The sequence below is a fragment of the Mus pahari genome, chromosome 8 (assembly GCF_900095145.1).
Source record: "Mus pahari chromosome 8, PAHARI_EIJ_v1.1, whole genome shotgun sequence".
In the NCBI taxonomy this organism is placed as follows: domain Eukaryota; kingdom Metazoa; phylum Chordata; class Mammalia; order Rodentia; family Muridae; genus Mus; species Mus pahari.
In genome coordinates, this window is record NC_034597.1 from 22,960,362 (window position 1) to 22,983,473 (window position 23,112).

General features: G+C 49.7%; 1 protein-coding gene across 1 annotated transcript in view; it reads left to right on the plus strand.

The window, feature by feature from the left end:
- The window catches only part of Btd (biotinidase), a 30,209-nt gene extending 13,401 nt beyond the window's left edge, over positions 1–16,808 (plus strand). Inside the window, exons 2-4 of the mRNA XM_021203611.2 lie at positions 10,496–10,751; positions 14,362–14,511; positions 15,348–16,808. Coding sequence (XP_021059270.1) covers positions 10,496–10,751; positions 14,362–14,511; positions 15,348–16,520 — 1,579 coding nt within the window. The 3' untranslated portion in view covers positions 16,521–16,808. The remainder of the gene's footprint in view (positions 1–10,495; positions 10,752–14,361; positions 14,512–15,347) is intronic.
- Positions 16,809–23,112: the final 6,304 nt, after the last annotated feature.

Sequence of the window (23,112 nt, forward strand, 5' to 3'; positions counted from 1 at the left end):
AGAGAGAGAGAGAGAGAGAGAGAGAGAGACAGAGAGAGACAGAGAGAGACAGACAGACAGAGAGAGACAGAGAGAGACAGAGAGAGAGAGAGGGAGAGAGAGAGAGACTATCTATCTCTAGGCTCATAGTAAAATAGAACAGAAAAACAGTTACCCTACCCCCACTGTCCTGATTCATGTACAGTCTGCATCATTATCAGCATCCGGACCAGAGTGTGTGCACTGGGTGCAGCTGATGAGCCTGCATCGGCCTCTCCTCTCCTCCAGAGCCTGCAGTTCACACTAGGCTGTGCTCTGCCTTTGGCATCTGCAGACCCTCTTTGGTAACAGAGGCTGGGCTTATGAGCGATCATACAGGACAGAAAAGGCTGTGGAAGTCCAGCAGTCCATCCGACCTGGGCCCAGCTCACCTGGCTTCAGGTCCCCCTAGCAGTGAGTGAGGCTGCTCCTGAGGCCAAGCAGTTGTCCAGGCTCTGCGGTGACCCAGAGGTGACAAGGCTGACTTATCACCATAAGGCAGGCCACCGACTGCTGCGTAGGCTCCCTGCTGTGTAAACACAGCTATAGGGCACTGAACTCTCTCTGCCCAGCTGTGTAGGACTTACTTTTCTGTTGCTGTGATTAAAAAACAACAACAACAAAATACCAAAGCAACGTATAGAAAAGTTATTTTGGCTCTCAGTTTTCAAGAGGTAGAGTCCATAATGATGGGACGGCTGGGAAGCAGACTGTAGTTTCTACAGGCGGGCAAGGGTGAGAGATTCTCTCCTCAGCCACATCTGCTCTACTGATGAGCAGCGAAGGGATTCTTCATCTTTGTTACAGTAGGGTTTGTTTGTTTTAATTTCATCACTTCTTAAATACATTCTTAGAATTTCCCTCTTTTGCTTATATTACCCATCTGTTTTCCTCAGTGTCTGTTTTCCGCCCAGTAGAGAGATCCCTCATCATGGCCATCATAGGCATAAGTGCTCTTCTGATATCTGCTGTCTCTTCAAGCTTTGGTTTGACTCTTTAATATCCTGTAATCTGTCGTTGTTGTTGCTGTTAAGAGATGACACTGGGTTCTGCTAACGCAAGCAGGCACAGTGACCAGGCATTTAGCAAGCAGGTGATGTTATGGGGAGCCCTCCAGAGAAGACCCCTCACTCGATCGGCAGCCGGATGGGACCACATTCAGGTATTCGGGACCCAACTGTAGTGACAAGTGTTTGGAGAACTGGGTTTTTAAAGGCAAAGACCACATGCTAATCTCTCTGAGCAGTTGCAGGGGGAGGTTTTGTCCCGGCAAGCAGTTTAAGAGAAGATAAGATATATGGTTAGCTGGAGGGGGGATGTTTCCACAAACGGGCAGTTTAACAGAAGGTAACTTAGTCATTGGCAGCATCCTGACCTAGGGTTCCTAGAATAGGGCTGGGTCATTTCCCACAGGGCTTACCATCAAGAACATCAAATTCGAGCACAATCTAAAGTGGCCACAGCAAGACTACAAGGTGGAAAAGCTCCTGCAGTGCCTTGTCACGGTACCACGATGGGTGCTCTAGAGGTGACAGTTACCCGAGGACTGTCTGTGTCCTTGTGCCTTTGACCTTGAACTGGGGGCTTCATCTGTGCATGGGGCTCTCTCTCCAGGTGAGGTGGGGACAGCCAGAAGGAGCTAAAGTGAAACACTTCCCTCTCCCATGGGGGAGCTGGAGAGGGCTGAAGTTAGCACATCACTCCCTCCAAGTCTGTCAGGTTCAGATAAAACCTCCCCAGGTTAACCTCTGAGAAAATGACTTCTTCCCGGGGTGGGCCTGCTGAAGAGCAGACCCTCTGGCTGCTTCCCCATGACCCTGGCAGGGGAGGCAGGGATTCTCCAGTCTTTGGGGAAATCAGTAGAACTCCTAGAGGCAGACTCACTGGGTCTGACCATGCTGCGCCTCCTGCAGGCCTCAGTGACGGTTTAGGCCTCCTGCCAGGTTCTGGGGGACAGGAGCTTTCTTTCTTTCTTTTTTAAAAAAAACAAGAGACTTTATTTTCTCTCTTTGGAGAGCAAGACTCAAAACGTGTTGTATGCAGTTTCTGAGGGAAATTTTATTTCAATGCTTGTTTTGCTTTTGATAGAAATTCTTGGCATTCCTTTATTAGTTGGAGCATCTTTTCATCTCTCCCATCCATGGTGTTCCTCTCTATCTGTGTCTCTATCGCTTTTCTCTTAAGGACACCCATCATATTGAACTGAAGATCACCCCAGTGACCTCAACTTTATTTTTATCTGTAAAAACCTTATTTTCAAATAAGGGCAGATTCACAGCTACTCAAGTTCAGGGTTTGAATAAATTTTCTTTTTTTTTTTTAATTAGATACTTTCTTTATTTAGATTTCAAATGTTATCCTGAAAGCCCCTCCCCCCCTCCCCTACCCACNCACTCCCACTTCTTGGCCCTCGCCTTCCCCTATATTGGGGCATATACAGTTTGCAAGACCTAGGGGCCTCTCTTCCCAATGATGGCCAACTAGGCCATCTTCTGCTTCATATGCAGCTAGAGACACGAGCTCTGGGGGTACTGGTTAGTTCATATTGTTCCACGCCAAGGAGCTTTCTGCTCATCAGCTTCTTGAGGCAATGATCGGCTGCAGGGGTTCAGTTCTCTGCCAGAGCTGAAGAGAAACCCTGATTCCCAGTTTATCTGGCTCTTGTTAGGATAGAGCCATGGTATCTGTGCTTTCTGTGGGCCAGACTAGAAACTTGAACTCTTTGCTATTTTTTTGTTTGTTTTGTTTTGTTTTTTTCAAGACAGGGTTTCTCTGTGTAGCCCTGGCTGTCCTGGAACTCACTCTGTAGACCAGGCTGGCCTCGAACTCAGAAATCCACCTGCCTCTGCCTCCCGAGTGTTGGGATTAAAGGAGTGCGCCACCACACCCAGCTCTTTGCTATTTTTTTTAAATGATTTTGATTTATTAGAAAATTAGTGTAACACTGAAGAAAACAATTTTTTTTATAGATAGCCTCTCTCTATGTAGGTCAGGCTGACTTCAAAATCATGATGCCTGCCTGCCTCTGCCTCCCAAGTGCTGGGATTAAATGAAGTCTTTTTAAAAATTCTTTTTGTTTTTCAAGACAGGGTCTCTCTATATAGCCCTGGCTGTCCTGGAACTCACTTTGTAGACCAGGCTGGCCTCAGAACTCACAGAGATGCAGCCACCTTACCCCTGCTATTGGGACTAAAGGCGTGTGCCTTAGTGCTGTCTTGATGTCTGTATTTTGCACATAGATTGTATCAGTCTGTCCTTCCATCATTTTAACTGCTTCACTGCGTAGACATTTGTTCCAAATACCTGATGCCCAATTCCACTTTATGATCTACTAACTCTGAGTTGGGAGTGGTTGCAGGGTGTTTGAGCTCATTTCCAAATCGGTATTTAGTCATCCCCGGTTATTTAGTCATCAACCTCTCCTCCATTTTTCGAGTATGGCATAGAAAGGCTGTGCGGGCTTTTTTCAGGGACAGATGTGGGTGAAATCCTGCCCGCGGCGTAAGTCCCTCTCTAGTTAAAGGGTAACCTCTCCAACCAAGGAACTCCAGTGCCCGCCTCAGCTCTGTAGTTCATGCTAAGCAGTGAGAGGCTAAAGCTTTCGTGGGAGAGACCAAACCCTCCCTTCCCAGCCTTAGCCCCAGTATGCCCCGGGTCTGGAGGACCTGAGCCCTCAAGCTTGGTAAAGCGGCAGGATTTGGGGGGACCGGCCACATGCCCTAAGATTCTAGGAAGCACAGGACCGTGGGACTTGTATTGGGATATGGATGCAGTTATAGCTGAGCCGGGACCTTTGCTACAGAGAAAGAAGGTGGCCACGTAATTCCCGACTTAACAACATCAGACCAGGCAGAAGGGCTAGTGCCTCTCAGGCTGGGGTGCAGGCCCCACTGCTTCTCTTATAGAAGCTCTGTGCTGCTGACAGTTAAATAGGCCTGGGCGGGGCTTGGGGTGGGGGGAGGGGTGGGGTGGGGATGGAGCTGCCATTTCTATCACGCTCTGCCCTCTGACTGAACACCCCCAGCCTCTCTCAAGGTGGTGTGCCTGTGTCCACACAACGCTGTGTCACATGACTCCTCCTCCTGATCTAGGAACCGACCGTATCAGGATCCCTGAGTGTCTGTCGTCTCTGGCTGAACTTAGCTACCTATTCCAATATGTCAGCTTTGCGATGGAGAAGGGGCCATGTGACCTGTCAGCCTCTTGCTTTGGCGTTGCTTGTTCTGTCTCTTCCATACTCCCTGCCATCGCTCTGGTAGTGAAGGACATCGTGTGGATATGAGGGACAGGACTCATTGGCCCTGTCACCCACTGCCTGCTTCTGCATCTTCGTTCCTCACTTCCAAGGATGAGCAGGCAGGAGCACAGGGGTCTGATGAGCACAGGCGCTTGGTTCTACCGGACAGATCTAGAGAGGTTGCGTCCATTGTTCACCTAGAGATTGGTGCCCACCATGCATTTAATAGGAAAGGTCGGCCTCCGTGTTGCCTGTCTTCTGAGTTCATCTTCCCAGACAAGGTCGACAGGGGGCTCTAAGCCCACTGGGTTGTTCTTTTAGAGGGTAGTCCTTATGACTTCAATTTTAATTAGCTCAACAGGAAAATGAAGGGGCAATTTCCAACACACTCCCAAAACAATTCCCTATTGACACCTATCGAGGGTCACTTCAAATAATTTTATTTAAAGTGAATCCTCAGTATATTGCCCAGATTGGTCCTGAATGAGATTATCCTGGCCATCCTCCTGATGGCTGGCTCATAGAACACTCTTCCTGGCATTTTGGTGGACTCGATGATGGCTCTTGGGAGCTGTGAGCCTTACAGAAGAGGAAACTACCTGGAGTGCCGCCCTGTGGGCTCTCCTCATGGCTCAGCCACGATCATGCTTTCCTGTGAACTCTGATGTGCACGCGAAAGCTGCATTATGCTTTGTAGAATAAGGCTGGGCGACTCCTCAGAGAATTCAGTATGCTCTGCTGCCCTGTTTTGTTTGTTTTAAATCAGGGACTCTGGAGGGAAAACCCTAACATTGGTTATCTAAGGTGTTCCTGGTCTGGCTAAGGTGAGCACCAAGTCTGTTAACCGGCTGGCTCTGTTTCACGTCGTCGGTGGCGGCTAAGACAACCTGACCCAAAGTAACTTCGGGCAGGAAGTGGTGTATCTGGCTTACAGTTCCAGGTCGCAGTTCGCAGTTCGTTATAGCTGACAGGTTAGGCGGGAGCGTCACACCCAGTCTAGAGCTGAGAGGGAAGTGTGACTGCCACTGGCTCCTCCTGACTTAGTCCCTGCCCATCCACTAGCAGCACACACACATACCTGCAGGCCAGCCCAGGTAATCCCTCAGTGGCCTCTCTTCCTAGGAGACGCTAGGTGTGTCCCAGCACATCAGCCAAACCTTTCCAAACTGTGGGCAGGAAGTTCTCATCACTGAAAACACTTTCTATCAGGCCTAAGGAAAAGCACCTGAGAAATAAAGGCGATGCTTTTGAGTCCTGGAGTAGGCAGAGTGAATCTTAAAACAGTCGAATGTTTCAGTATTTTCATTATGAAGTTAGATGGGCAAGATATTAGGAGTGGAAAGAGAAGGGGAAAACCAAAACCCCATTGCTACTGCCTGAGTCTGTCGCTCACTGTTGTTATTCTCAGTTTGTCCACCAGGTGGCACTCACACCTGCAAAATCAGTCAGCTGGGTGTTTTCCCCATACATTGGCGCACACAAAGACCCTCCTTACCTTAAACTTAAACCCTGTGGCACCACAGGAAGATACTTAACAGTAGTGAGCCTGGACCTAGAGCCCTGCCCACGCTGCCCAGTGCTGTACCATGGAGTTATACCCTTAGTCCAGGAGATTTTATTCTATTTAAATTGTGAAGGTATCCCCCATTTGAGAGAGAGAGAGAGAGAGAGAGAGAGAGAGAGAGAGAGAGAGAGAGAGAGAGAGAGAGAGGCGCAACATTTAGGTTAACATGTCACGATTGTTGGATTTCTCTTTTAGTTTAAGATACGTTGTTCTAGTTAGTAAAGCAGAGCATGGTCCCCGTCCAAGCACAGTGCAGAGTTATTTCTGCCTGTCATTGTTTAAGGGAAAGGGTGAAGCCACAGTTTACCCCTGTACCTCAGAGGACTGGACGGACCCTTTCTTTATGTTCCTTGTGGGTTCAGCCATGAATTGCTACCAACACTGGTTGTCACATTGTGTTTATTTACACGGGACCTTTTCAGTCGGCTTGCGGGCTGTCATCCAGATAACTCAATGATGGCTGTCTCACAGTAGAAAGGGCAAGAGTCAGGTCGTTGTCCAGCCAACGAGACTGGATGCCTCTGCAGACCCAGTCTGAGGCTGGGGTCCTAGAGGATTCCTGGAGTGTTGCTGGTTTTCAGTCTACACCGTCCTGAAGAAGTCGGATTTAACTCCATCAGCAACAGGACAGGTGGACCGGCCAGATAGAGTGAGGGCCTCAGGGAAATGGCAAAGTTTCCGTCTTCCACGTCCGTATATGTGAGCCGCCATCAGGAGATGGGGGCCCAGATACAGGCTAGATCTTCCAGCTTCAGCGCTAAGAGAAGTCGCCCAAGGAAGGAGTGTCTAGCAACTTGGGTTTTAGTTGATTCCAGATGTAGTCAAGTTGACAACCCAAATTAGTCATAACAAGTCCACCCCTTGTCAACTTGACACACAATGATATCTCTTTCTGTCATGATTCATTTCCAAATGAAAACAGTAACCAGGTCATAATTCTGCCTACCACTTGTAATGAGATGTGGCTGGAGGCCAGTGACATGACACTGCTGTCTTCCTGCAATCCCACCGGCCACCGCTACCCACCTGCCTCCCGTGCTCCAGCCACACTGCTTCTTTGACTGTTTCTTCTGCCTCAGGCTCTCCGCATGAATGCCCCTCCTCCTCCTCCTCCTCCTCTTCCTCCTGGTACCATGGGCTGTCATGGAGCCACCTGTGATCATGTCTCTGCACAGCATCATCTTTGCGCTGACCCTCCTTCCCCACACCATTGGAATGGTCCCCACTCCCAGTGCCTGGCTTCCTTTGCACTAGTTGCTGTCTGCCTTCCTGATCGATTGCTCAGTATCCGGCCTCCTGTGCACTGCGGAGGAGCTCCAGGAGGCCCTGTTTGCTCACTGCTACATTCAGGACATGTGCCTGGGTCTGGCTCAGTTGGCTAGTATATGGATGTCTGACATGAGCATCTCCCTAGAGGTGGGGTAGCTTGGAGCCAGGCCCTGCCTCAGAGCAGAGCACACCCACAGAAGGTAGATACCTTGTTTCTTTTCTTTTCTTTTTTTTTAGATACCTTGTTTCTACAGCTGGTGTTGGCCCAGGTCCCGATTCAGTCTCCCATGTCACTTCAGTAAAAGGACGACTCTGTTACCATCATGTTGGGCCAGATTCTTACCTCATTATTTTCTTTAGGGTCAAGGTCCTGACCATCTTGGATTTCCAAGAACAACTTGGCCCCAGAGCCCCCTGGTTCCAGGGGACCCCTATGTCCCTGTGTCCTTGTGTCCCTGTACATATGGTCATGAGCCAGCACCTAGAAACTGCCTCATCTACACACACCTGACTCCACCAGTCCTTCCCTTCCTCCCCTCCTCCCTCCCCTGTTCCTTCCCTCCTTCACATAGCTGGCCTTCAGCTCCTATGTTGGGTGACCTTGAATTTCCTTTGATTTTTGGTGTGTTGTATATAGATGCATGTGCCTATATGTGTGTCTTGGTGGCCAGAAGTTTTCCTCTATCATTCTCTACTCTCTTCTATTTTTATTATTTATTTATTTATTTATTTATTTATTTATTTATTTATTTGAGACAGGGTTTCTCACTGGACTTGGGTTCAGTGGCTAGACTAGCTGACTGGCCAGTCCTTAAGATCCACCTATCTCACCCCACACAGTGCTGCGGTTACAGGTGTGCCGCCATGCCCAGCTTTTCTGTGGGTGCCAGGGATCAGAACTTAGGTGTATTTTACTTACCAAGTGATCTCCCCAGACCTATGGCCTTGAACTAATGATTCCCCTGGATCACCCGAGGATTGTAGCTATGCACTACCACACCTGGGTTTTGTTGTTGCTGTTATGTTGTTGTTGTTTTGCAGTGTTAAGGTGAAAGCCAGTGCTCCATGTGTGCTAGGCAAACACTGAGCTGAGCGACCTTCCTAGAACCCAGGCCTGCCACTTTAAGATCGAGCACTCCTTCTGCTGCTGCTGAGCCCTTCAGTGTCCTTGCTCAGTCTTGTTAGGTTGTTCCTGAGACTGTCTGTGAGACACCAAGTGTGGAGGGGAAGCCAGCCTCCCAGCCTTAGCGACCTGTCTCCTGCTTCACTGCTGTTTGGGAAGGGCAAACTCGTGCAGCTATTTTTATTACAGTTGCTCACTCTCTCCTACCTTGCTAAGCCTAGATTTTTCAAGCATGAATATCTGGTTAACTATGCATAGTGTCTAATTATTGATGCACACATACACACACTCAGACACACACACACACACACTGACACACACAGATGATTGCCACTTAGAGCTTTCCTACTGGACTCCTTCCACAAATAATACAAATTTTATTTTTCTGAAAATAGAAAGGAATGTGTTCTCTTGCTGGCTCTGCAGTTTCCTTGTTTGGCTGGATTACTTGTTCTTAGAGTTAGGTGTTCTGTACCCGAGGGAGGGGCTAAGGCTTTAGGTAGTGACTGGCCCATGTGAGACCCTGAGTCTTACCCCACCCCTGGTGTACACGCAGAGCCCCATGTTCCCACATCTGTTATGCAGACACCGTGAATGCCCTTCTGAGCCCAAGAGTTCTGACTTGCTCCCACCAAGGCCTGCCTCATGTGTCTCTACCTCAGCTCTTCAAGAGGAAACCTGGACTTTAAAAGTGTTATCACTGTGACCGTGACGTCACCGAAACTACCCCATTATCATCCTTTCAAAATTAGATGTAAAGTAGATTATTTGAGTCATTTGAAATTATTCCTTGGTGTCTTTAGAGACAAAGTTCCAATATGAAAGCTTATCAATTATACTTTTGTTTCCAGTCCAAAACTCATGACTGCTGGCTCAAAGGCCCCTTGTTCTTACCAGAGAACATTGCTTACAGTGTAGATGAGTGGCATCGAGCCCTGGCCTTTGTGTGGTACATTTATCCCCTAGGGAAACAAGAAGCAGTTTGAGATGAGGGGTGGGAGGGGGACGCTGCACCCTGAGGCGCATTTGCTGCTGATGGTTCCGAATGAGGAGCTCTTGGTCTGTTTTGTTGCTGAAATAATTACGGGTTGTTTCTGGAACTTTTTAGCTAAATAATACACAGAACTAGTGGCCTGTGGTGTTTGTTTGGGAATGCAAACTATAAGAGTCCTGGCTTGAGGTTTGGACAGATGTTATTTTTGGATAGGATGCTATTTTCTTCTTAAAGAACAGCAGTGGGAGTCCTTGGTTTGTCAGTTACCTTAGTACTGAACCGGGATTCTTGGGCAGTTGTCGCCCCTGTCTGTCTCCACAGGGCAGCTGTCTGGCTGAGGTAAACTGCCTGATCAGTTTCTGTGCCAGGGGAGGGGCCAGGGTGGCTTTCAGAATGGCTTTGATCCTAGCCCTGCAAAAACCATGCATGGTGGTGCAGATCTGTAATCCCAGTTAGTCACACACACAGTTATGCCAAGTAAATGTTTCTATTTCTCGGGGGGAGGGGGAGATACAGAAATGTAACTTATTTGTGTCTACTTTCTCATGCTAAGTAGGGGCTACTCACTACAAAATTCCAATTTATTTTTTGGAAAATCCCATGTTATGACTGTGAGACGGATTTTCTTTCCAACCCGGTGTGTTCTTAAGCAAGTGATCTGGACTAGCAGACAAAGCGGAAAACGGTGGTGAGCCTCACTCGGGTTCGAGGTGAAAGCCACGCGGGACTCTGACAGGGAGACTTCTTTATGGCTGCCCTATGGGTGACACAGCAGAGTCTAGGACTACAGATCGTCCCCAAATAAAGACTCAAGAATATCAGCTAGGAAGCTGCCCTGCGTTCAGGAGCCTCGGGACCATCACGACTGTCCTAGAGGGCTGACCTGCCATGCTGAGTAAGAAGTCTCGAGTAAAGCGTCAAATATATCGCAGAATTGTGTCCAAAATTCAGCCGAGCTCCTGCAGCGCGCAGGGTAGGCGCCTGGCTAGCAAGGCAGCTGCGCACTGCAGGCTTCCTGCCCTCCGCCTTAGAAAACCGAGGCAAACACCGAGTCTGTTTTGGAAATGTTCTGAAGCCCAGTCTATTAACACAGCGAGCCATTTGAAACGCAGCTCTACGTGTTTGGAGAGAAACACACGGGCTTTTATTAGGGACATGAAACAAACTCTTTGAGCCCCAGCATCGCTGCGGGCGAGTGTAATTGCCAGGATTAATAAATCACAGCTGCGAAAGTTCAGTCCTTGGCAGCTTTCCTTATTCAGCTCTTCTCTCCTTGCCGGTTCATTTCAGATTTATGGTCTGCATTATGTCTGGAGCCCGCACTGCGCCTGCTCTCTTCTTCCTCGGCTGTTCTGCGCTTGCGTTGGGCGTCAGCTCGGCCTCCCAGGAGCACCGCGAGGCCGAGTCCTACGTGGCTGGGGTGTACGAGCATCGGTCTGTCCTGAGCCCGAACCCCCTGGAGCTCGTTAGCCGCCAGGAGGCCCTGGAGCTCATGAAGCAGAACCTCGACGTCTATGAACAGCAAGTGATGGCTGCAGCCCAGAAGGCAAGAGCGGCTTTCTGCTCCTGACCTGGGCTCAGGGCTCGCAGAGCCAGCTGCTCTGAGTGAGGAAAAAAAAACAACCCAGGCTCCCGAGGTCCTCCTGAGAAATCAGCTTGCAGATTCTGAGTTGACATGGCTGCTTGTTAAATCAGGCCCCACCCCTGGCCTCCAGAGTCAGAACTGGCATGTGTCCCCAGGGAGTGTTTTGCCCAAGCTGGAGAAGCAGTGCCTAGGTCAACTGATTGATGTGCCTGTGCCGGGAATCAGCGAATTGTAAACAAGAGCTGGGGTGTGGGGCTGGGACTATAGCCAACTGGTCCAGAATGGATGCAGTTTGGGCAGTGGGGATTTTCAAAGCCCGTCCCTGGGGGATGCAGATATTCAGGAAAACAAACAAACAAACTTGAAACCCATCGAGGACAGTGAGCTCCATGCACTGAAAGGCATTCAAAGCTTATGAGAACGTGTAAGAGCCCACAAAACAAAGGCTGTCTGCACATTGTGGCGCACTTCATCCAGATGGGAGCCCTGCGTCCAGACAGCCTAGGATCCCAGCCCTTCCTAAGGCTTCCTGCTTGACTGTCTTTCCTCTCCTGCCAGCCAGGAAGGGTGGGGCTGCTGAGGCTACACTCCCCTGGGACAGGGCAGGAAGTGGCTTTCCTAAGAAGCTGTGGGGTTGGGAAGCCTGGGACCAAGGGAGTCTGGCCTTTATCCTTGTAGGTGGGGCGGCTACGCCTGCTGCTTGAGGAAGGCCTACTGTGCCGAATGGCAAGTGAGCCAAACTTCTCAGCTGCTGCCTTAGAGCTGGCCGTGCCAGTAGGTCCCATTTACCCACATGCCCTCATCACTCATCACGTGACCTGAGACGACTCGGCTACCTCTAGTTGGTGTTTTAAAGTCCTGACTGAGTCCGTGTGTATGGTCCCATACTCCTGATGTACCGCATCCTCTCAGAGCACACTGCTTTTCCCAGGTCCCCGTGTCCCATTGTGTAACTGTGGGAAGGGTTGTTTGTTTGTTTGTTTGTTTTACCATAGTTCTGACCTTGAGCTCAGAAAAATGGCCGAGTTGCATCTTCTGCGCACCTGGAAAAAGTGTTGTTGCCCCAGGATCCCAGGAAGAGCCTCAGCTTCCAGGCCTCTTCCGGCTCTCCAAGCTTCCTGCTTAGAACTGTGTGGCCCACAATCCAGCTGCTGTGTAACCAGGGTTGGGGGCAAGCTTCTCTCTGATCTCTTAGTCCGGATGTCGTTCCCAGGACATTTCTGGCAATGCCATCACACTGCGTTTCCGTGGCATTTGTGACTCCTGTTCCTTTACACACACAGCCACATGCTGCCCTGCTGCACTTGGGCAGACAACCTGAGCAAGCCCTCCCACCTGCGCCGCTCACTGGTCAGCCTCATGGGCTATTTAGGGCTCTTCACTGGCATCCACATAGCGTCCGTACATTTGATACTTAACCCCGTTTATGTCCCTGCTGAAGTCTGTGTAAAATGAATCCCAGCCACACCTTCAGGTCTCCTACCAGCACTGACCCAGACAAGGGCAGGTCCCGTGGTGAAGGTGTTTAACGGCACAAGGCCACCTCGGTCCCCTCAGCTTCTCCTCTTCTGCCTTCTCCGTCTGTCCACTGTGACTAACCAGATCCCCTGCTTGGAGCTTGCATAGGTGATTCTGTGAGTCATGCCAGCTGCTCACAGGGGTGCTTCTGTGCTGTCAGGTGCCACAGCACCTCTGCTGTGTCTGTGGGCACCAGAGTTTTCCATCAGATCCACTTAGGACAGGAACCCCTCACATGCCCAGTGAGACTCACTTGGGACAGGAACCCCTCACATGCCCGGTAAAGCGCTGCCTCCACCCTCCTGGCACAGAGGGAAGATGATTTACAGAGTCCGTTCCCGGGGTTGGTGACCTCCATTCTCCAGGAGTTCTTGATCTCCTGCCAGACCACTGCTGAGGCATCGTGGTCGATGTGTGGATGTAACTGAAGTGGCAGGCTCCATAAGATGCCCTTCAAGGTTTTTGTTTTCCTGAAGAGAAAAAGCTCTCTCCAAATATAATCTTCAGGAAGTTAAAAGTGTGACTCATGCAAATACAAAATGAACAGCTTTTTTTATTTAATGCATTAGATAACGGTGGGAATTTGAGGAATTGAACTGTCGCTCGTCAGCCCAGCACTGGCTCCATGAATTCGTTGCGAGCTAAAGAACTGGCTAATGTCCCACAAGGCACAGATATAGTCTCTAGTGTAAAGACCTTTGTTTTTAACTTGGTTTTGAAACAGGGTCTCATCTGTTAACTAGCCTGGCTTCGTGCTCAGGACCGTCCGTCTCTAGTTCCCAGGGTGATCTTCTCCCAGGGTGTTGACTGAGTAACAGTCCAACAGAGGCCCGTTCTGTACACAGCCAAACTGCCCAACGGAAGCAAGCCTGCTAATCTGGAACTGCTAATCTGCTGCATCTCTTTATTACAGAGGTTGGATGCAGATGATCGGCAGAGGAGAAACGGTAGTGTCTCACAGATGGGGTGGCCATTACAGACTGTATGTCTGGATGTTCTCTATGAGAAAGACACGCGCTACACAACTTATCATCTCGTGCATACCCAGCTGCACGGAGAGGAAAGGAAGAGCAGAACGTTAACAAGAGCACCTTTGAGTTAGAGGATGTGAGAGTGTGTATGGACGTGCACGCGTGTGCGCGTGCGCGGGCACACACACACACACACACACACACACACACACTCATGTGTGGGGAGTGAGAATTCGGAGCTTTTATAACCAGAAGGGGGGAAAGCCCTAAAATTGCATTGCGCTGAGGAAGTAGGCACTATCGTCGATGGCACGCCTTCACTGCCTGCTGCCTCCACCCTCTGCATTGGGCCAGCACTCTAGGGTTGACACTTTAAGCCACAGAACCAGAGAGCACCAGGAAAGTGAGATGCTAAGGGAGAGCCCAGGGCAGCCCTGTTTCTTTCTTCTCTCCCTAGGATGCTGTAGGTGGCACAGGGAGCCCAGCGTGGGGAGAAGCCTGTAGTGCAGCCAGAGCCCCTAAAGGGACTCTCTTAGTTTAGCACACTTGCTGCTCATCCTCTGCTCCCAGGGTCACAGCTGGGACTGCTCAGCGAGTCATCTTTAACCAATTCCTGCAGCCAGGACTCACCCACATTCCAGCCAGCCGTTTTATGGATGGGGTCCAAAATTCCCCGACTGACTTAGATATGGGAGAGGGGATGAAATCCGCTGGACTAAAGACATCCCATCTGTGAATAGGCCCAATGATTTAATTGCTTCACAATGGCTCTGGCTTCCACTGTACACCAGTGAGAGTGAGTGCAGCCTAACATTCACTCAGTGAGCTCTGTCCTTGGGCCTTCAGCAATGCTGCCCACTCCTCCATCCAACCAGGCATGCTCATGGTTCTTCCTAGAGGACACAGAAACGGGGGACCATCGTCCTGCACTTGGGCAGTCAGCTGATTGCCTGAGAACAAGCCTTTCCTTCCCAGCTGAGTCAGGCTAGCATCTTGAAAGCCCTGGTCAGTCAGCCTGCTGATGTCTGGCCGTGAAGGACACTTGCTCCCCTTACCTCATGGCACTGTCTTTTTGCTTCCAGGGTGTGCAGATTATAGTGTTCCCAGAAGACGGTATCCATGGATTCAACTTCACAAGAACATCCATTTACCCGTTCTTGGACTTTATGCCATCTCCCAAGCTGGTCAGGTGGAACCCGTGTTTGGAGCCCTTTCGGTTCAATGACACGGAGGTAGGTGAGGGGTCCAGCAGACCGAGCCAAAAGCCACAGCGTGTTGCCTGAGGTTTGACGGAGGCTCTGGGATCCAAACCCCCGAAGCCCAAACTCCCCAGGCCCCGTGCTGATACGGGGCATTACGCAGATACGGATCTTTTAATTAATTGGTGAATTTCACAAGATCCACATGAATGGAAACATATTAAACAAGTCAAGTTTTTAAAAAGACTCTAAAAGTTCCTCACCACCACTGCCTGTGCCTTTTTTTTCCTACCATCACCAGCATCCTGTCTAGTAGGAGACATGCTTCCTTTTTAACTCTTGCTATTTTTAGCACCGTTTCAATGCCTATCCTGTACGTATATTTTTGTAAGTGTGTTCAAGGTTTCCCGTAAAACTCTTGGCAATGGAATTTCTCAGAGGCTACACACATCTTAGCTTATTTTTAAATGCTGAGTTTAGAAATTAGGAGGCGTTTGTCTCGCTTTGTATATGTTCAGCACTAGCTTATGAGCCCATTTTTCTGCTCTTGGGTCAACACAAGGTGGAACACTCCCTTGAGCTTCTGCCGTTCCAACAAAGGTGATGACATCTCACTTCGATTCCCGTCCAGTCATCACTATTGAGTCTAAGTGCCAGTCCAGGTGCTTCGTCGTCTATGTGTGCTGTGAGTCACCTGTGTACCTCCCGTGTACGTTCTCAGAGGCCTTTTCTCCCAGACTTGTGAGAGCTGTTTACATATTATAGACACAGTTCAGGGACTTTTTTTTTTAATCAAAGATTTTTATCGAAAATGCTCCCCACAAAAGGTAGAATGTAAACTTACCTATTGCCTTAACTATCCGCCCCAGGTCCTCCAGCGCCTGAGTTGTATGGCCATCAAGGGAAGGATGTTCTTGGTGGCCAATCTTGGAACGAAACAGCCTTGCCTCAGCAGCGACCCTGGCTGCCCACAGGACGGGAGATACCAGTTTAACACAAATGTGGTGATTAGCGACAACGGAACCCTTGTCGACCGCTACCGTAAACACAACCTGTACTTCGAGGCGGCCTTTGATACCCCTGCTAATGTGGACCTCATCACCTTTGATACGCCCTTTGCTGGCAAGTTTGGCATGTTCACTTGCTTTGACATCCTGTTCTTTGACCCCGCTGTCCGACTCCTCAGAGACTTTGAGGTGAGGCACGTTGTGTACCCCACAGCCTGGATGAACCAGCTGCCGCTCTTGGCAGCCATTGAAATTCAGAAAGCATTCGCCACTGCCTTCGGTGTCAACGTGCTGGCAGCTAACATCCACCACCCGACTCTGGGGATGACCGGCAGTGGCATACACACCCCTCTCAAGTCCTTTTGGTACCATGACATGGACGACCCCAAAGGTCACCTTATAATTGCCCAGGTAGCCACAAACCCACAGGGCCTCAATGGGATAGGGAATACAACTAGTGAGATGGACCGGTCCCATAGACAGTTCTTAAAAATCCTGTCTGGGGATCCGTACTGTGAGAAGGATGCCCAGGAAGTGCACTGTGATGAGGCCGCCAAGTGGACCTTGAACGCGCCACCTACCTTCCACTCGGAGATGATGTATGACAATTTCACACTGGTCCCTGTCTGGGGAAAGGAAGGCCACCTGCAGGTGTGCTCCAACAGCCTCTGTTGCCACTTACTATACGAGAGGCCCACCGTGTCCAAAGAGCTATATGCCCTGGGTGTCTTTGACGGACCCCACACCGTGCATGGCACCTACTACATTCAAACCTGTGCCCTGGTCAAGTGCGGGGGCCTGGGCTTCGACACCTGCGGGCAGGAGATCACGGAGGCCGAGGGCTTGTTTGACTTTCATCTGTGGGGGAACTTCAGCACTTTGTATATCTTTCCTTTATTTCTCACCTCGGGGATGACTCTGGACACCCCTGACCAGCTTGGGTGGGAGAATGACCACTATTTCTTGAGGAAGAGGGGACTGTCCTCTGGCCTGGTGACAGCAGCTCTCTATGGACGGTTGTATGAGAGGACGTAGGAAAACCGTGGTCAGCGGGGTGGGCTCTGGGGGACGGCCTGCCTTTCCAGGGCCACAGATCCCAAGTGCTGGGAAAGCCACCCCTGTGGCACTGGCTCCCACCCTGGGGAAACTGTAAGAAAATGGGAGGGGCAGTTCCTTCTTCCCTTCTACATAATGACTGAGACATTTTTTGGTATTTTCTATTCACATTAGTCTGTCAGGCCACACCCTCTTCCCACTACAGAATTGGTTTTAAATTGGAAGCCAGAAAATAAACCTCAGTTGCTATTTTACAAATCCGCAGAATACTGGGTGGGTTTTTTTTTCTTTGTTTTGAATCTTTCACTGTTGATCTAGTGACACCGCATTGGTATCCCCCAAGCCCAAACACTTTCAGTGCTAAGAAACACTCTCCAAGCAACGCTGTATAAAAGGCTGCTGTGGCGACTGTCCCTGTTCTGGCCAACAGGAACTTCCAGATGAGGTAGCAATGCCTGAGCCACCAGCGGTGTCAGAAATGCAGTCCTAGGAACAGCCCTTCAAAATAGAAGACGCCTGACTCCTTGCTCTGCCTGCTGTCAGTGGATGGGTGTGTGGGTGGGCCTCAGAATAACTGGGGAGCGCAGCGCTGGGGATGGTGGGCAGGAGGGGCTGGGAAGCACTGAGCAAGGCGAGGCTAGGAAACCATGAGTAAAAGAATGATTCTGTCTGAGATGTTTCATCCAGGGATTCCAGAGACTTCTATACCTCGGTTTAGCTTTGCTCAGCTGTGTGGATACAGTGACACTGGTTTAGTTAAATTTGTGTTAAAGAGGTCTCCCCTGCGTAGAGAGACTAAGGGAGCTGTCTGGTCAGCTTGTCGCCGCCGGCACACACTTCTGCTTAGCCCAACAGCAGCAGATCTTTTCCAAGACCCCACGAAAGCGCAGGGCAAGGGCTGCCCACAGTACCAGCTCCGCACTAGAAGCTGACAGACATAGTCAGGACAGTGAAGGCATTTATAGACCAGTGGTTTCTAATTTGCATCCAATGAAGGTGTTAGTAATAGTTTCCATTATAATCTTTTATAAAGTGCAGAATAGATAGTCTTCTGATATTTGCCTCTTAATGTTGCTGCTATTTAATGCCTTTAAAAATCCATGCGTGTGCCATGGAGTGTATTTGTGAGAAGGAGGTAAAGGCAGGCAGATTTCTGTTCCAGAACAGCCAGGGATACATAGTGAGTTCCTGTCCCAAAACAGCAACAACAAAATTACCAAACTATATGAGAGGAAAACTGACCTCTTCCCATTCTCTGGCAGGGACGTCCCTATTCTGGTCCTTGGCAGGGCAACTGAGCATGCACCCTGGATTCCAAAGGACAGCTCTTACAAGCGTGGCCTTAGCGGTGGGTTTAAACCTTCAGGCGACGTTTCACCCCTGGGGCAAACACAAGGTGGCATGCCAAAAGTAAAAGGCACTGGTGGCGCCAGCCCCGGGCTGACTCACCACTTGCAAAGGCTAGGGATGAGTCAAGTCTTGAGGAAATGAACAACTCAATCCCCAGGAGGTCCTGGGATTCCTTCGCCCTGGGAATCCCTCCGGGGATGGTGCAGGACCTCTCCCACCAGATGACAGTCCCTGCCTGCCCTCCCAGTGCAGACTTCTCCAGCAGGCGGGAACTGGCAGGCTGGGTGTGGCTCCAGATGTGGCTGTCCACCAGATGTGGCTGTCCACGGTCCCTGCTGCGTCCCTGCCCCCAAACCTCGAGAGACAGAAAGTCTTTTAAAAACGAATCTCACTACTTCATTCCAAGATAACCCAAACCTGCAGGAGAAGCAGGCACAGGAAGACTTGTCCTGAGTGCAGAGCTGCTACTTCCAGTCCTCCCAGTATGTGACAGAACTGGGCACCTGTCAGATCTTCATTTGTCCCTGCTGACTAGCCCCGAACCGCTAATGACAATTCAGAATGAATTGTTCCTGCAGACAGAAGGGCAACAGCAAATAATGGGGGTCAGACAAAGGGACTCTTACAGTGAAAGGAAGTTGCCAGATGGCAGAACAAAGGGTGGGAAAATGAAGGAAACCAGCCATTGCAGGAAGAAATATGCCGATGACTAATGACTGCGCTATGCTTTCCTTAACTATGGCCCTCAAGTTCAGGAAGCAAACTGCGTTCTGACCACAGCACGGAGGCAGGAAGCCAAGGGTATTTTTGGTGGAAACTGACTTGGGGGAAGTGGCTTTAGTCTGTGTGGGCTCTTCTGTAGGTGCAGCTGTGCCTGGCTGTGGGTTTTCTCACAAAGGAAGTTAGGGCATAATGAGATATATTCACAGTGAGCTTAACATCTGTACCCCAAAGGAGGGAAAAAAAAAACCAAAACCAACCAACCAAACAAACAAACAAAACACCAACAGCCTTCTGGAAGACTGGCCTGGTTCTAGTGTCTACCACCCATGCTACAGGGGCAGACATGCCCGCTGCTACCACCAAAGAAGACGCGCGTGGTGACCCCTTCATGGGTGAGACAGCATGGACGGTGTTGGTTAACTATGGATGTTGTAACAAATCTCCAAGTCAATAATAGCTTTCAGATAAACGCCAAATGGGTTTTAACTCAGCTGCCAAAGTTTTAGTAAGGACCAGGACGTTGCTGGAGGCACCAGGGAGTCACCCCTTGACTGAAGCCCACTAGCCAGGCAGGCACAAGACCTAAAACTAGTCAGCCAGAGGGCCGGCTGTCATGAGAGGTAACCTGGTGTAAAAGTTCCATGTAGAGGGACAGCAGGGAGCCACCCCTCTAGTTCCCGCTGAGGTTTTGAACTGCTTAAATGACCTCAAGACAAGCATGGATTTTCAACATCCAACATTCAGGGTCTATATATGACAAAATGAAGTCACAGTGGTTAAAAATGTACAAGGCAGCTAGGTTTACACCAGCCGGGCACACACCTGAGATCCCAGCCCTCAGGAGGCTGAGGCAGGAGACACTGAGAATCTGGCCTTCCTGGGTCAAGTGAGCTCTTGCCACAAAAACATACACCACAGTCATACACCAAAACCCATCGGCCAATGGAAAGTGTTTATAACTCAGTGCTAGGAGCACAGGGAAACGTCCCAAGGACTGCTTCTGGCCTGTGCTCTGTCCCTAGCCTTCTCTCTTCAAGGTCAACATCTGCTGCCTAGCCATGACAAACAGCCCAGGCAGGTTACAGGTCATTATTTGTCACAAGGATACCTATCTGTTGTCCTGGGTTCCTGATGTGTCACCTCGATTTTCACTAAGCTACAAGCAAAACCACCGTTTTTCTCAATATCTAAGACAGCCCACACCTGACACTGCCTCTAAGGATCAGAATCTGCAGGGATGACGAGACGCCCAGGCTTTTAAAGTTTCCTGACTATAGTCACTGAAAGATGAAGTTTATAAACTGTGATTTGAAGATCAGGGGCAGTGGAGGAGGCTCTAACTCTTTAAAAATTGTTGCTGTGGTAATAGATAGTTTGCAACCCAAAATATACAGTGAGAATAAAGGGTCAGTGCGTGCAAGAAGCTGCGTTAAATTTCGGTGTGGAGTCACGTGAGAGGATAGCTTTCTTAGAGACTGCTTATTGCCTTGGTTCACATAAATATTAGGTTTAAATGCACGCACACACATATACACACATGTGCGCATGTGTGTGTGTGTGTGTGCGCGCACCAAAAAAACTGCTGACGGGGCAGGGCATGATGCTGCCCATCTTTAATCCTCACACTTAGGAGGCAAGGTAGATAGATCTCTGAGTTCCTGGGCAGCCTGGTCCACATAGCAAGTTCCAGGCCAGCCAAGACTACACACATATTGAGATCATGAGTCAAAACAAAAACCAGAACAACCAAAAACCAAGCAAGCAAACAAACAAAAAACCCCAAAACAAAACAAAAATGGAGGGCTGGTGAGATAGCTCAGTGGGTAAGAGCACCCGACTACTCTTCCAAAGGTCCGGAGTTCAAATCCCAGCAACCACATGGTGGCTCACAACCATCTGTAACAAGATCTGACTCCCTCTTCTGGAGTATCTGAAAACAGCTACAGTGTACTTACATATAATAAATAAATAAATCTTTTTTAAAAAATGGAAACCAACAACCAAAAAAAATCAAAACAAAACCCATGGCGACAGTTGTTGCGTTGAGATCCACAGACTGTATTTCCACAGATGTCTAAGCTGTCATTTCCAGTCACCTCTGTTCTTCCAGAACTTTGCCGGTCCTGGTCAAGGAAGTCTGTGCTCCTTGCTTTAGCTCTGGAAAGGTCTCTGGCTGCTTCGGAACCAGCCACCATCCTGGAGAACCACTGTCATGCACAGTGACACCACTTCTGTCTCTGGTGACTTCCTCCTGGGAACCCAAACAGATTCTCTGAGAAAATGCAGGCCCCGTGCCCAGGATCACAGGGGTCCCTGCAAACACTCTGCTGCCCCCCCCCCCGAAACAGACTCCACAGCCCTAGAGGAACTATGGCAGCTAAAGGTGAGAGGCAAGGCATTGCCACGAGGCCAGGCCCAAGCTGCAGACTTGGCAGCAAAAATAAGTGACGGTTGTTGTCTGGAACCACTAAGTTCTAGGACAGCTTATTATGCAGTCATCAGTCATAGCTGGCATCCGTGAATTGCGTGGTTTGGGCTACTTGACAGTCATAAATATATATATATGCATGCCCAGTGAGGAGACATTAGCAGCCACTGTCTGTGTGCCCCGTGGGCCGTGGAGGATTGTGGGTCTCTGCACAGCAGCGGCAGTGTTAAGCTGGGGGTGACATGCCATTTGAAATGATTCCCTGCCTGCTGCTGAGTCTCAGAAGCCCTGTGCTTTCTAAGCCACTTGTACCTCACAGGCAGCTAGTGGCTCACCAGTGCAGAGTGCAATAAAATAGTTGTTCTAGGAAATGGAACTGCTAGAATTTAGAATAAGGAAAAGGGAAAGAGGAGGGAGGGAGGGAGGGAGGGAAGGAGAGAGAGAGAGAGAGAGAGAGAGAGAGAGAGAGAGAGAGAGAGAGAGAATCTTTTGAGTTACACATTCTAACTTTAATAGTCTCTATTTGTAGTCCTGTGCCAGGCTGGCTTTGAACTCCCAAGTGGTTAGCCACATATAGGTTTGGGAGTGGTCCAACCATTGAGCTTTTTAAGGAATACTAAAAATAAGTGTCGTGTGTGTGTGTGTGTGTGTGTGTGTGTGTGTGTGTGTGTGTCTTTCATTAGGGAATCCAGAACATTGGGGCAGGTAGCAGGGAGGTTTGCGTTAGAGGTTAGTTGGCTACCACAGCAGGTTGGGATAGGGTTCTGGATAGGGAGGTGGGAACCAGAACAGAAGATATCAGGTTTGGGGAGGACAGAGTGCTTTGAACTCCCTGCTTCCTGCGTCCCCTCCTGGGACTGGGACTACACACAGGCTTCACTGTTAGATCATGGCCCCTCTAGCTGCCCTTGCTCCACCCCCTTCCCAGTTAGTTTCCGGTCCTACCAAGCCTGCCTCTCCTCTCAGATGTCTGGCAGCATAGGCATGATGACATGGAATGAAGATGCCCACCCTCCTGAAGATCTAAAGTCACAAACCCCCTTGCTCTCCAGATCTGGAGGAAAGGCTCTTTCTTCTCTGTCCCTTCAGGGCCCCATTGTGCTGTGCACGGTATAATATGTCTCTCCCACCGCCTTGCCACTCCATGGCCCCTGTGGTTTCCAAGCTCTCTCCACGAGCCTGCTGCTTTCCTCATAAGCTGTTAACAGTCACCACGTTTATCCTACAGTTAGTTAACAACAACAACTACAACCTGGCATTTATTTGTGTGGGGATATGGGTGGGACACATGTACAGAGGTGCATTGTGGAGGTCGGAGGGCAACCTGCAGGAGTTGGTTCTTGCCTTCTACTGGGCAAGTTGTAGGGATTGAATCAGGTGGTCAGATAAGCCCCTGTGAGCTGTCTCACTAGCTTAAGGGTTTTTTGTTTGTTTGTTTGTTTGTTTACTTGTTTTACATCCAGACTGAAGTTTCCCCTTCCTCTTCTCCTCCCAGTTCCTCTCCCCACCCCCATCCACTCCTCCTCTGTTTCTCTTCAGAAAAGGCTGCCAGCCTCCCATGGACATTAACCAGCCCTGGCAAATCAAGTCAAACTAAGACTGGGCACCTCCTCTCCCGTTAAGGCTGGGTGAGACAGTCCAGTAGGGGGAAAGGGTCCCAAGGGCAGGCAACAGTCAGAGGCAGACCCTGCTTCAACTGTTAGGACTCCCACGGGAGCACCAAGCTACATGACTGTCACGTTTGTGTGGAGGGCCCAGGGAGTCCCATGCAGACTCCCTGGTCGGCAGTTCAGTCCTTGTGAGCCCCTGTGGGCTCAGGTTAGTTGATTCTGCAGGTTTCCTTATAGTAGCCTTCACCTCTCTGGCTCCTACAATCCTTCTTCCCTTTCTTCTGGAGGATTCTCCAGGCTCTGCCTAATGCTTGGCTATGTGTCTCTGCATCCGTTTCCACCAGCTGCTGAGTGAAACCTCTGACAGCTGGGCTGGATGCCAATCTGTGAGTATAGCAGAATATCATGAGAATCATTTCATTGACTTTGTTTTAAATTTTTTTATTTTTTGCCTGTTGCG